The 12,675-nt window shown below is 36.3% G+C and overlaps 2 protein-coding genes across 2 annotated transcripts; both read right to left on the bottom strand.

Annotated features, from left to right (window-relative positions):
• Positions 1-2,280: 2,280 nt before the first annotated feature.
• Positions 2,281-4,665, bottom strand: cxcr3.3 (chemokine (C-X-C motif) receptor 3, tandem duplicate 3). Its single transcript, XM_059567641.1, has 2 exons — positions 4,260-4,665; positions 2,281-3,632 (listed from the first exon to the last, which is right to left on the bottom strand). The coding sequence occupies exons 1-2, from the start codon at positions 4,602-4,604 to the stop codon at positions 2,874-2,876; spliced, it is 1,104 nt and encodes a 367-aa protein (XP_059423624.1). The 5' UTR covers positions 4,605-4,665; the 3' UTR covers positions 2,281-2,873.
• A 3,710-nt stretch (positions 4,666-8,375) lies between these two features.
• cxcr3.2 (chemokine (C-X-C motif) receptor 3, tandem duplicate 2) lies at positions 8,376-11,578 on the bottom strand. The gene is made up of 3 exons (XM_059567036.1): positions 11,559-11,578; positions 9,815-9,939; positions 8,376-9,732 (listed from the first exon to the last, which is right to left on the bottom strand). The coding sequence occupies exons 2-3, from the start codon at positions 9,845-9,847 to the stop codon at positions 8,620-8,622; spliced, it is 1,146 nt and encodes a 381-aa protein (XP_059423019.1). The 5' UTR covers positions 9,848-9,939; positions 11,559-11,578; the 3' UTR covers positions 8,376-8,619.
• Positions 11,579-12,675: the final 1,097 nt, after the last annotated feature.

Consider the following 12,675-nt stretch of genomic DNA (forward strand, 5'->3'; position numbering starts at 1 on the left):
CAAAATAACCACTAGATGTCACTGCTACGGCAACTCTGTCACAGTGCATTCACATTTTGTTAGTATTTTCCCCCATATAAATCCACACTTTATACCCAATGACAAGGCAAAAGAGATTTGTGATAACTTTGCAGATTAATGATAACTTTAAAAACCTATTTATTATTTTTTTTTTTTACATTTCTTACATTCAGATGTCTTTGATACAACACTTGAAATTTAGTTCAGATGAGTCCCATTTCTATGGATATTCTTTGAGATGTTTCCGCACTTTGATTGGAGTCTACCTGTGGAGAATTCAGCTGACTGGACATAATCTGAAAAGGCCCAAACAAAATGTCTAGCAGCAAAAAATGTATCTCGAGAAAAAAAAAAAGCCATCAAGTCAAAGATACCATTTTTCACAGACTTAATTGCACATAGTATAGAGCCTTCACAGCATGGATATTTAATTGTATTTGTTAGGTGTCAGATGAATGTGAACATAAAGCCACAAGTGTTAATTATCTTTCGAATTATAAGATACTAATAGTAAAGTACCTATATTTAGCACTTTTCATGAGTTCGCCTGCCTATTCAGTCTTGATAGATAATGGTAAACTGGAAATGGTTTGTTTTCCTTGAAGGAGTCTCAAACCTGAAGCTCAGCTCGACAACTGGATGATGAAATGACTGCTGCTTTATACGCTGGTGATTGACAGGACTGAATGATTAGGCTCCTCCCATACACCTCCCAGTTCTCAAAAGTCGACAAAAAAGTCCAAGACATGTTAAAACAAGTTTGTGTATACACATATTGTAAGAATTAAACAAGTTATTCTAGTGCTCTCAGCCATCATCTACCAGGGTTACTACAGCACACACAGACACACACACTACTTTTTCGACCTGTCAAAAAAAAGGAGCTACCAAAACACTGGATGCAAATCATGTGTCAATAGCACTTACTAAAAAAAAAAAAAGACAGAGAAAAAGGAAACTACTTAACTGCTTAAGATCTACTTAACTATCACATTTTACAAAAAAACTGTCAGACACAGTAGCATATACACAACAGGACAGGAAATGAACCCTTAACAAAAAAGCAGTTTCCTCATACTGAAACTAGTGTGAATATATGTTTGAAATTCTGAAAATTCAACTACATCTACTCTGATTTTTTTTATTTTCCTTACTCTAATGATGACTCATGGGTAATGTCTGATGGAATATTGATTATCTCATTGTCGCATGACAATGCAATCATGCTGTCCTTTTCACATTAATGCTCACCACATGCTCTGTTTCAGAAGATGAGGAAATGAAACATCACATGATTTTTTGTGTGTGTGTGTGTGTGTGTGTGTTCATGGCCTCAGAACACTTTACAATACAAAGAACTTTCTAAGAAAATAATCTACTGAAAAAGGGCTGTAACTGGAATGGATTATGTGTATTAAATGTTTACAGATATGTAAAAAACTACTACACACAGGACCTTCTGTTGTTTAGGATCCTGTCATCCTGACAGTATTTCGAAAGGACACTACACTGCAGCACAGTACAAAGACTAGAGCATATACAATGCCCCATTTTCTGTCTGTACATCTCGTTGTCTTCTCTGTCCAAGGGATTTTCCACTAATGACAACACCAAAAAAATTATGTCTGAAAATCCCAACAACAGTCTTTCCCAATTACCAATTCACCCATTACATAAAGTGCTATGAATAACTCACAGGAAGAAAGTTCTTCCTCCAAAAGGGTTCAGGAGAACACTTGGTTTCGCAACATGGGAAAAGAATCCCTTATGACCCCATCTCACAGAAAACGACACAAAATGATGTCAAATCATTATTCTCTCAGCATTATTTGATGAGCAATTAGTAAAAAGTCATTTTCAATATATTTTCTCTTTAATAACCATTATTATACTGAGCTTTATTAAAATTGTTAGAACATAAACTCTACTAAGGACACTAGTCCAAAGTGAAGAGAAGAATTTGGGTGGGACATAAAAATACCATTGTGTTCCGTTATACACTTAACACTTATGTAAGTAACAGGACACACCCTTCCAGAGACCACTGACTTGAAGACATCTAAAAAAAAAACAATGAAAAAAAAAATGTGTAAGAAACTGCTAAGCAAGTTGACTTCCTGTCACTGGAGCCGAAATTCTAAAAAAAAAATCATCAGTATATCCACTGATGCTACTGAGTAAATTCATTAAAAACTATTTCTCCTACAGTACCTACAACAGATTTAGTAGATAGAAATACATTTATTGTACAAACATGAATGTAACATAGACAATGTTTTAATTTAAACGGCACAGTTAAAATATACACATATTGTTATTATATATACGCATGCATGTATGTACAAACGTTTTGAATGCTGAAATGAAATGATTTCATACAACAGTTATACATTTGACCAAAAAAAAAATTAAAAAGGAAATGTTTATCCATTGACAATGATTTTGTAATTGAGTGTGAATGAAGACATCTGTTGATAATACAAGTAGGCACAGAACCGGCTAATGGCCAAATATTGGCTGATAATTTCAGTCCATTACTAAGAACACTGTTCTAGAACATGACTCCAAAACGTTTACAACAAAAATAAATAAATATAACATTTGTCATATGTTAAATGCAAATGAGTTTGCCAACATTTCATGCCCTTCTTTCATTTAATGTCCATCTTTTTTCATTTCATCCTTTCTCATCCATAATGAGAAAATTTTCCAGAATACATGTACGGAAACCTTTAAAAGGCATCATCTGTCAACGGGTTATTTCATACTTAGTGATATCTGTTAAATGTTAAATGAAGAATGCATACCATACATTTTAGGAATTACGAGATACAGATCCATGATCCATACTTTCATATATTATGATCTTGGGTTTTTATTGTTTGTTTAATGTCATTCATAGGTTGAAGTGAACCTTGTTTCTCCTGGACTGAAGCATTACCATTTACTCCACTAGAGTCCCAAAGTGAAACATCATTACTCTTCATTTTACAAGCACTGAACTTTATCACAGTCAGTACGCGAGCCTGAAACTCTTGGGAGAGACAGAAGTAAATAACAGGATTTACAACGCAATGGAGAAGCCCAAAAACTGCTGTTATTTTGCTAGCTGTCCACTGCCTCCCTTCACAATCTTCTTCCACTGCTGAAGAGTCGCTATCCTTTGACTGAAAAGTGTTCACAATGAAGGTAATGCTGTAGGGTGTCCAGCAGAGAAAGAAAACCAGTATGAGGGCTGCAATGATAGCAGTGCTTTGGCCCTTCTTCTTCTGCTGGCACTTTGAGCTGTGCTGTAACTTCAGCAGGATGATGGAGAAGCAGAACAGCAGCACAAGTACCACTGAAATAACAAGATGTGGAAGACGAGAGGCAAGACGCCAGGAATCAGGCCGATAATGGTGCATACATTCCTGGTTACTCTGATCTGTGCTACCACTGAGGAAGATCAAATCAGGGATGGACAGAAGCAGGCAGAGGACACAGATGATCAAGCAGCAAACGTAAACCACCCCAGGCTTTTTACGAGAAAACAGCTGGACTCCATGAACGATGGACAGGTAGTAGTCAACACTGAGGCAGGCCAGCGTGAAGATACCACAGTAGAAATTGAACTGAAGAGATAATGAAAAGGAAATAGTTATTATTACAATATTGCCATAATAGACTGCTAATGACAAATTAAAAAGTGTGTTTATAACATGTTTAAAACATGTAAATGTATTTATGTTTACATTTATTTGCTCAAAACATGTCATGTGCTGCATCCATCAAGTATATAGTAATAACATATTTCTTTCTTTAAAAAAAAATCAAATGTATATAAAAGGTACACTATATTGTATCTATATTTTTATATCTAATAATAATATTATATATCTTACAGTATTATAAGATTTTCTTAAGAACATGTCTAATTATTAGTTTATAAATATCATTTAGTCACTCCACATTACATTTTAAAACATGAACAAACCTTGTCTTGTAATCTAAAGGTCAAATTATTTTTATATTACTTGATACTCAGTCATGAGGGTCTGTCGTGGTCCTCTCTATGATATTATTTATTGTTTTGTTTTGCACCAGAAGATCCAAAACATGTCATTCCACGCTTTGCCAGTTTGATTTTAGAGTGTGATTAACTTTCAACCATGTCTGATGGTTGCAATGTGTACAATGAAAATGCAATGACATCTACAATCTCATCAAACGGATACATTACGAAGCCAACAGTAACTCACCTCGAACAGAAACCCAGACAGTTTGCAGAGCTCTGTGGGCATGACCCATCCCTTAATCACATCTACAGCCCAGAGAGGCAGTGTAAGCAGCAAGAGGGTGTCTGCTACACTCAGAAGAATGACGAAGATGTCCATCACACTCAGGTTCAGCTTCTTAAGCCACAGTATTGCCAGCACCAGTCCGTTTCCCAGCAGCCCCCATAAGAAGCCCACTGAGTAAAGCAGGGGCAAGAAGACCGCCAAAGCGTCTGAGACTGTGCTGGACGGGCAGATGTCCTTATAATCATAATAATCATAGTCGAATGTTTTGTTATCCTCAAAGAGTCCGTGCAGATCCACCTCCATGTTTGACTAAAATAAAAACAGACCAGGAGTCAATGTGTCTGACTAACGCTGCTCTCTATCTGAGGTGTCAACAGCAGCGAGTGTTTTTAAGCGCAAAGAGTCACATGCTGGGTTTTCACATGATGTTGCAATAAAAGCTAAATGGAAAGTAAAACTGTGGGTTAGAAGAATCTTAGGTGGTGAAGACACGCGCACATACAAAAATAAACTGCATTTGAACTGAAATGAGCTACTTGAGTTTGCTCATGCACACAGATATGATGAGGGTTTGTTTTTAAGTAGGCTATGCTAAACCCTTTAGCTGCTCTCGAAGTGTTAATTCCGAGCGTTAGGCTATGGTTATAAAAAACTGGGGTTGTTTGGTTCAAGATGTTCATGTTAAACATTATAGTACCGCAGAACAGATGTAAGCGACAGTGACAGAATCATGAAACATAAAATCTGCAAGAAAACACTTTCAGGTGTTGTCATGTTCCAGCTCGTCTGTGTTCCTTTGTCTTCCTTTCTAAGCAGTCCGCATTTTCTTTATTTCACGTAACCCGTCTATTGGGACTTGGGAGTATGTTTGTTCATTGCGATACATTTGTTGCCGTGCACGCGCGCACAGAGTGAAAGAAAAGGAGTAGATAAAGATGATTCTGTCCTCGTTAAATTTCTTCGTCTTAACCCATGGCTTCTACCGGGTAGCTCTCTAGTTCCTCTCTACCTACTACCCGTGCACTCTTGCCCCAGCCGGTTATATCTGTAAATACATTACACTAACAAACTTGGTACTGTAGCCAGTGGCGTCCCTAGAAAAAATTAATAGGGGTGGCCAGATGAGGCCACAGTAAATTTTGGGGTGGCACACCAAAATAAAGAAAAATAAAGTAAGGGTTTGCAATACTGACAAAAATCATATCTATGTGATTTCTGCGATTTTATTGATAACGATAAATAGACATAGACAATGTTTTGCTGAGTGTGTTATTGCGCTGATATCTTATTCCTAATTGGGATTTCCGCCCTCTAGAGTTTGATAGTCTAAAATGCAGCTGAATTGAGAACACACAATGGGGGAATCGCTATAAGGAACATATGTTAAGTGCAGTATGGTTCTTCAGAGGTTCTTTGGGGTGATTAAGGTGCTGATAGCACCAATGCCATACAAACGATCCCTTAACAATCAAAATAAAAATAGTACATTTCCTGAAGATAACGTGTCTCTCATCCTTTTTGCCCCTAATTCCAGGGCCTCCACTCAAGATTTTTTTATTATTTCAGCACGGTATAAAAGTGCTTCAAAACAGCTTTAGCCATTGTAGTAAATTACTATTCATAGCTAAGATATGAGAGAGAAGTAACATTTAAAATCTAAGGAGGAGAATGGGGTTCCTCTCATAGATAGGTGCTATACATAATAGCCAATTATCCACTTTTTGATGGTGGTCATAAGTGGTCATAAAAAGTCACAGTTTGGGTATTGTCTGAACAAACATATACTGTAAAATGAAGGAATGAGAGTTCAGCTCTGACCCTGATCAAACACAACTAAACCAATGAGTGTTATCGTTGGATCAGGGTCTAAATAAATTAAATAAAGAAATAAAAGATAAAATAATAATAAATAAACAGACAAATAAATAAAAGTATAAATACATGTACATAAATTTAATATTTTAAACATAATATCTAGAATTCTTTCACAGCAGTTGCCTAGAACACTTCAGCCATCTACTGGTCATTATTGTCAATATAATTTCGACTTAACATGAATTCATAGTTTTTTATTTTTATTTTTTTCATTAGATGGCAGCTATCTGACACAAATAGCTGCATATATTCTCATATTTTCTTTGTTTCATCCTAAAAAAAAATTTTTTGTAGTAAAGATGCACACTGAGTCTACTTGTGTATAAAAGTTTTTAAATATATACAATGTAAAAAAAAAAAATCATGCAAGGTGATTTAATGATAGTTATTGCTCTTTAAAAATCTGTAAATAAGGATTTACTTGATAAAATCTTGTTAGCTCGAGTAGCTATATTTGACATTTTTTTGGTATTATAAAAAAGGATTATAAAAAAATCTCTATACCAGTTAAGGATTAAAAAAAAGATAGAATCAGATGAATTCGACAGAACAGTAGGCTAATCGTCGTGACCTCCACTGTACTCATATATAACAACAGAGCTCAAACTGACAGGCTTCGAGCGCCCTCTTCAGGCATGAGCTCTCATTGACTATGGACCTCAGTCACCATTGGCAACCGAAAAAAACAGCAACAAAAAAACAAGATCCAAAACGTCATCAGAATGGACGAATCATTGCACCCCAACTGAACATGTAAAGTAAAATTAAGCTGTCTTCATAAGCTTGTGAAATAAAATCTCCCTTCCCATTGTTTAAGTCATAAACGAGCATGATGTACAAGTGCTTTGTAATCATAGCTTACTGGTGACAATCGAATTGTTGTCCAAAAGGTGTTATTTTATAAATGTTAAAACAAGTACAAGTATGTCCTGTATTAACATTTTCCCCTACTGAATCATGAAATTTGGGTGTCATAATGCTTGTCCCAAAAGGCTCGAGTTCACATCACATCAATGCTGTGCTACTGTATATTTCTATAATGGGCTCAGAGTTTGGTTATTTAGCATGTACCTCAAAGCAAACTGATACTTACTAAAAACCGCAGAGAGCCAATTTTGTGAAAAAAGCTGTGGAAATATGCACCTTCAGAGTTCAGGCTCAGCAGGTGTGGTGTTTATGCGGGTCAAAAGAGTTCCAGTCTGACTCACATTTCCTGACCCCCAGACTGCCTTTCAGCTAAAAGAGCATGCTCTCAAGTTGCAAGACCTCTATTTATATTATCATTGTTACCAACACTTACGTCAGAATTTCACTGCAGAAAATTTCGTTATAAACAAATTAAAATGTATAGAGAGGTGTTTTTAATACAGATTAACAAAGGCAATTATACCATTGGGTTTCCTTTGTGGTTGTCATTCTCAGAATAAAATAGATGTTCAATTAGTTTTAATACGGATGAAAATAGATGTGAAACAAGAAAATCAAACGAGTAAATTCAATCGAGATGAAACAAAAGCGATTACACCTTTTGCTCTGGGTTTCCACTGTGGCTGTCATTCTCAGAATTAAAATATATCTTCAGAGTGTGACATCCTCCGTAGTCTAGAGATGAGGAAGAGCAATAAAAAAGTGACTCACACAAATCTATATTAAAAGTTTAATGTATAATACACTTTATCAGAAGTGGAAACATGGAATTCACAAAAATAACAATAGGAATGTTTTACAAAAATTACATCAGGAGAAAGCATCCTGTCATATTCATATCTATTATGTACTGTATGTGATGTGTTATTATATTATGTCATCTGCTTAAAGGAACAAACAACAGATTAATAAAATGATAAACAAAACTCAATTTGATGTCACAGCCTTATTTATGACAAGTATTTATATCTATATCTATAAAAAAAGAAAAGTAAAGAAAGTGGATGTGGAGTCTGTTTTCAGTTCCTGTTTGTGATACCAGACCTAGACAACTCAACGGATGATTGTCATGATTACAGCTGCCACAAAGACAGGATTGTTGATGAGAACATTTCTACAGCATTATTCTTTTTTTTCTGTCTCAGCGTGTAATGTTTGGAAAATATTAAATATATAAAATATGAATATATAGCTATATAGAGCCTGTAGCTAAAAGGCAGCAAAATTTGAAAGAAATTGGTTAATTTTTGGATATTCATGCAGGCACAATAGATCTTTAATAATAACAACAGAAAATTAAAGACAAAGTCTCCTCCTCCAGAATAGAATAGATGTTAAGACTGCATTACAAATTGTCTTGCTTAAAAAAAAAAAAAGAAAAAGAAGGAAAAAAAAAGAAAGAACATGAAACAGTTTCAGTATCTCTCAGACTACACCAACTGAAATTGTGGTTTCTTCCCAATTCCAGATAAAAACAACCACTTCACTTCTATTCTTGCACTCTTGTTCACTCTTTTCAAGCCATGACAGAGAAGTAGGAGGTATTCTCACTCTCCATCGAGCTGAAAGATCCAGTAGGCCTGCGGGTTGATCCCCGACTGTTTGCCCATCCTGCTAATCCGAGGCACCCCTGGGGTCCTAAAGCAACCTTGCACATCTGGGTGAGCTCACGACGGAACTTTACCCCCACAAGGCCGTAGAGTAGTGGATTTAAAGCGCAATGCGCCAACCCCAGGCTCTCTGTCACAAAAATGCCCACATCTAGCACCTTGTTGAGTGCGCAGCTTTTGACAATGAACCCAAGCGTCTGCAAGCTGTCGGTCATCCGCAAGGCATTATAAGGCGCCCAACTGATTACAAACACAATGACCAATGAGATGATGAGCCTCATCGAGCGCCGTTTCTGCCTACGTGTGGCGTGACAGAGTGCTTTGAAAATGCGAAGGTAGCAGTACAGCATGACCAGTAAGGGAAGTATGAAGCCAATAATCATACTAACCAGCTGCATGCCGATCTGCCATTGCTGGCTGTTTTCTTGAGAAAAATCGATATGGCACATCAACCGATTTATGCCATATACAGTCACTACGTTGCGGTAGTACACGTCCACCATCGCCAATCCTAGGCAGACACCCCAGATGGTGGCACAGGCCAGCTGTGCGTGGCAGGTCTTGCGTCTCCAGCGGATATTGATGGCATGTACGATAGCCAGGTATCGGTCAAAGCTGATGCAGGCCAGGAAAAGCACCCCACAATAAACGTTCAGTGAGAACAACGCTCCAGCTATTTTACACATGAATACACCGAAGACCCACTCGTTGATCCACTCGACAGCAAAAAATGGCAAAGTTATAGCCAGTAGGAGGTCAGAGATGGCCAGATGGAGCAGGAAGGTGTCTGTCAGGGAGAAGGAGCAGGGACTATGTCGAGACTGGCGATAACGGCGGATCACACACAGAACCAGGATGTTACCCACCAGTGCCAAGATAAAGACTAGGATGTAAGCCACGGGGGCAAAGTGACTAAGAATGTCCCATGTATCCAACAGACTGCAGGGGGCAGCAGCTTTGTCATCCACATCGTCATTGTTAAAATCAGTAGAATTGATTGAGTAGTCATAATCGGTGTACTGAAACAAGCAAAGGACAATATTCTGTTAAATCAGATTGTTAACCTTTGTTGGTTTTTCTCAGTGCTGTCTTAACACTCACCTCAGTGACCTCTGCAGTTGTCGTGTGCTTCATGATGAGCTTCAGAGAAGTGAGACATACAAGTAAAACAGTGGGCACGAGATGCACTTCTCTCTCAGGTCGTCTTGTCTGTACGTCTCTCCTTTCTTACAGAAAAATAGAGGGAAAGAGAGGGAGAAGTCAACACACAGAAACTGAATCCTACTCATAAAACCACTGCAAAGGGGAACTGGAGGCTTTGTCCACAGGGAAATAAAACTGCACTCATTTGATAAATTTATACAAAAACATTTTTTTGACATCCCCAGTTTGCTGAGAGCAGACATATTCAAAAGTGTCTCGAAAACACCTTTACAACATCAAGCAAAGCTGGCTGTCAGATCTGAAAGTGTGTGAATTAAATCTTATACTTTTTTAGGGTCATTTATAAAGGGTTCTTGGGGGAAAAGTGCAAAGTAAAGAACAACTAGAGGAAACTGAAAGTTTGGACAAGTTTGGCATATACAATCATAACATAAAAACATATTATAAACATAACATAAAAACAAACATAAAATATTAATATTAATATATTTAATTTGTGTATTAGTGATGGGTTGTTCGCGAATGAGCCGACTCTAAGAGCCGGCTCTTGTAGGTGAACGACGGGAGCTGGTTCGCATATCTGAAGAGCCGACTCTATTTAAAAAATATATAACCCTATAGAAATTAAATCATTATGTAATAATGAAATAATGGATGCATTTTATTTTATTTAAAATAATTGACTAATTCAAAGAACAAAAAAATATATTACATTTCGACTGTCTGATCAGCCTCACATTCTGTGCCTGTTAATCATACACGAGGTGTCAACCAAACACAACAGCTTTTGAAAACAAAACAAAAGCAGGAAAATGAGTCGGAAGCACAGCAGCATTTGGAATCATTTTAAAGATCATCAGCCCCTCGAAAGTAAGGCAGCTTGCATTTCTGAATGCAAATCTCTCATAAAATAAAAATACGATCAGCATTGAGTGTGTGTGTGTTCATGCTAGTTATACAAAACATAACTAGTGAGATAGTTTATGCTGACTATATAACATGCCAATAAAGAGGGACCAGTTTAATCCTTTCAGTTATTTATTTTTCTTTCATATGGGTTCTATGTTGTTCAGATTCAGATTGTATTTGTTTTGTAATGTTGTTGTTTCTATACATATTCAAAAGTTGTAATTTAAATGCAAATGTTTAATAGTATTCTTTTTTCATAACAAATCAATGCATTTTTAAAGAAATTGTGAGAAATCGTGAGTATGATTTCATTTAATAATTTAATTAGAATTGTTTTCGCACCTATCATAGTCAAAACATTATTGTTTTTTAAAGAGCCGTTTGTGAGCCAAAAGAGCCGGCTCATGAAAAAGAGGCGAAATGCCCATCACTATTATGTATGGCCAGTTTTAAACTACAAAATAATAATCTGGTTTCAGAAGATTTTAATTTACATCAAACCATTGGAGCCATAGTCTTGTGATCATAGCATTCAGACATTCATCTTTCTTGCTCTATGCATTATAAGGCCAAAAAAATAACATACATATTGCTTTTGGTCTACAATAAAATAAGACTCCTCAATTTTACACAAATTTCAAATATATTTCAAATTTGAGAAAAATCTATAGTCTAAAGAATCAACTTTGTTTAAAGAATGTTCAAAGATGTATAAAGGACTAACATTAAATATTAGAGTATACAGTAGAAGCAAAAATCCAAAGTCTTTTACCTGTTCTGTCTATGCAGGGGTTGACCATCTGATTGTAACTGAATTTGTTCAGGAAACATGTTTATCTTAGTGTTTCCTGACTTTTTTTTCTCTCTTCCCTTTTTCTCTCTCCACAAAACATACTCTTACCGGATATATTTTAAACATCACACATCACATTAAAAGGTGCTTGTTAAGAGAGAAAAGGAGAAGGAGAAGCAATTTTGAGCAACATATCTTTTCTTTTACTGCTCAAGTCTGTTTGCTCTCATTTTTAATCTAATTATATTCTGATTCATCTTTCCTGTTTACAGACAGGAAGCCAATAACCTCAGTCTGTTAACAAATTAGTCATACATGATGAGCTGTTGTTTAGACTATTTACATGTATGCAGTTAATTTCTGACCAAACTAACATGCAAGTAAGACCATTATATTTGTGAGGGTTATCTCAAAAAAAAAAAAAAAAAAAAAAAAAGGTTGACACATAAGACTATAGTTCATTTTAATGTATTTATATTTGCATTATTTTTTTATTTGTGTATGGAGAGTTTTAAACCACAATGATAATAATCTGGTTTCAGAAGATTTAAATTTACATCAAACCATTGGAGCCATAGTCTTGTGATCGTAGCATTCAGACAATCATCTTTCTTGCTCTATGCATTATAAGGCCAAAAATATTACATGCATATTGCTTTTGGTCTACAATAAAATAAGACGGCCTTTTTTCTTATAACATGCTAGAGTTTTTTTTTTTTTATCACATTCAAATAGTTGAATATGGATTTTGATGAGGGCATTGTCACAGTACAATTACCTTTCATCCATCCGACTAGGTTGAGCATGAATACACTGTAATATACATAGGCGTCGATTTCGGGGGGGACGGGGGGGACGTGTCCCCCCCAGATTTCGTCATGAGTCATTTTGTACCCACCACTTTTTTTTTTTTTTAAACCTCGAGTTCTGCTGCTGCGCTGGCTACACGCTTTTCTGTTCATTAAAACTGCAACAACTGTAACATTGGGATACGTTCTAGGTTGGGGGAGGGGGAGTCATCGTGTCACTGTTATTATTTTCTCTATAGACGGTTTCAACGGCAACAACATAAACAAACGTTACTGCGCATGCGCGC

This window comes from Carassius carassius, chromosome 15, assembly GCF_963082965.1.
Source record: "Carassius carassius chromosome 15, fCarCar2.1, whole genome shotgun sequence".
NCBI lineage: Eukaryota > Metazoa > Chordata > Actinopteri > Cypriniformes > Cyprinidae > Carassius > Carassius carassius.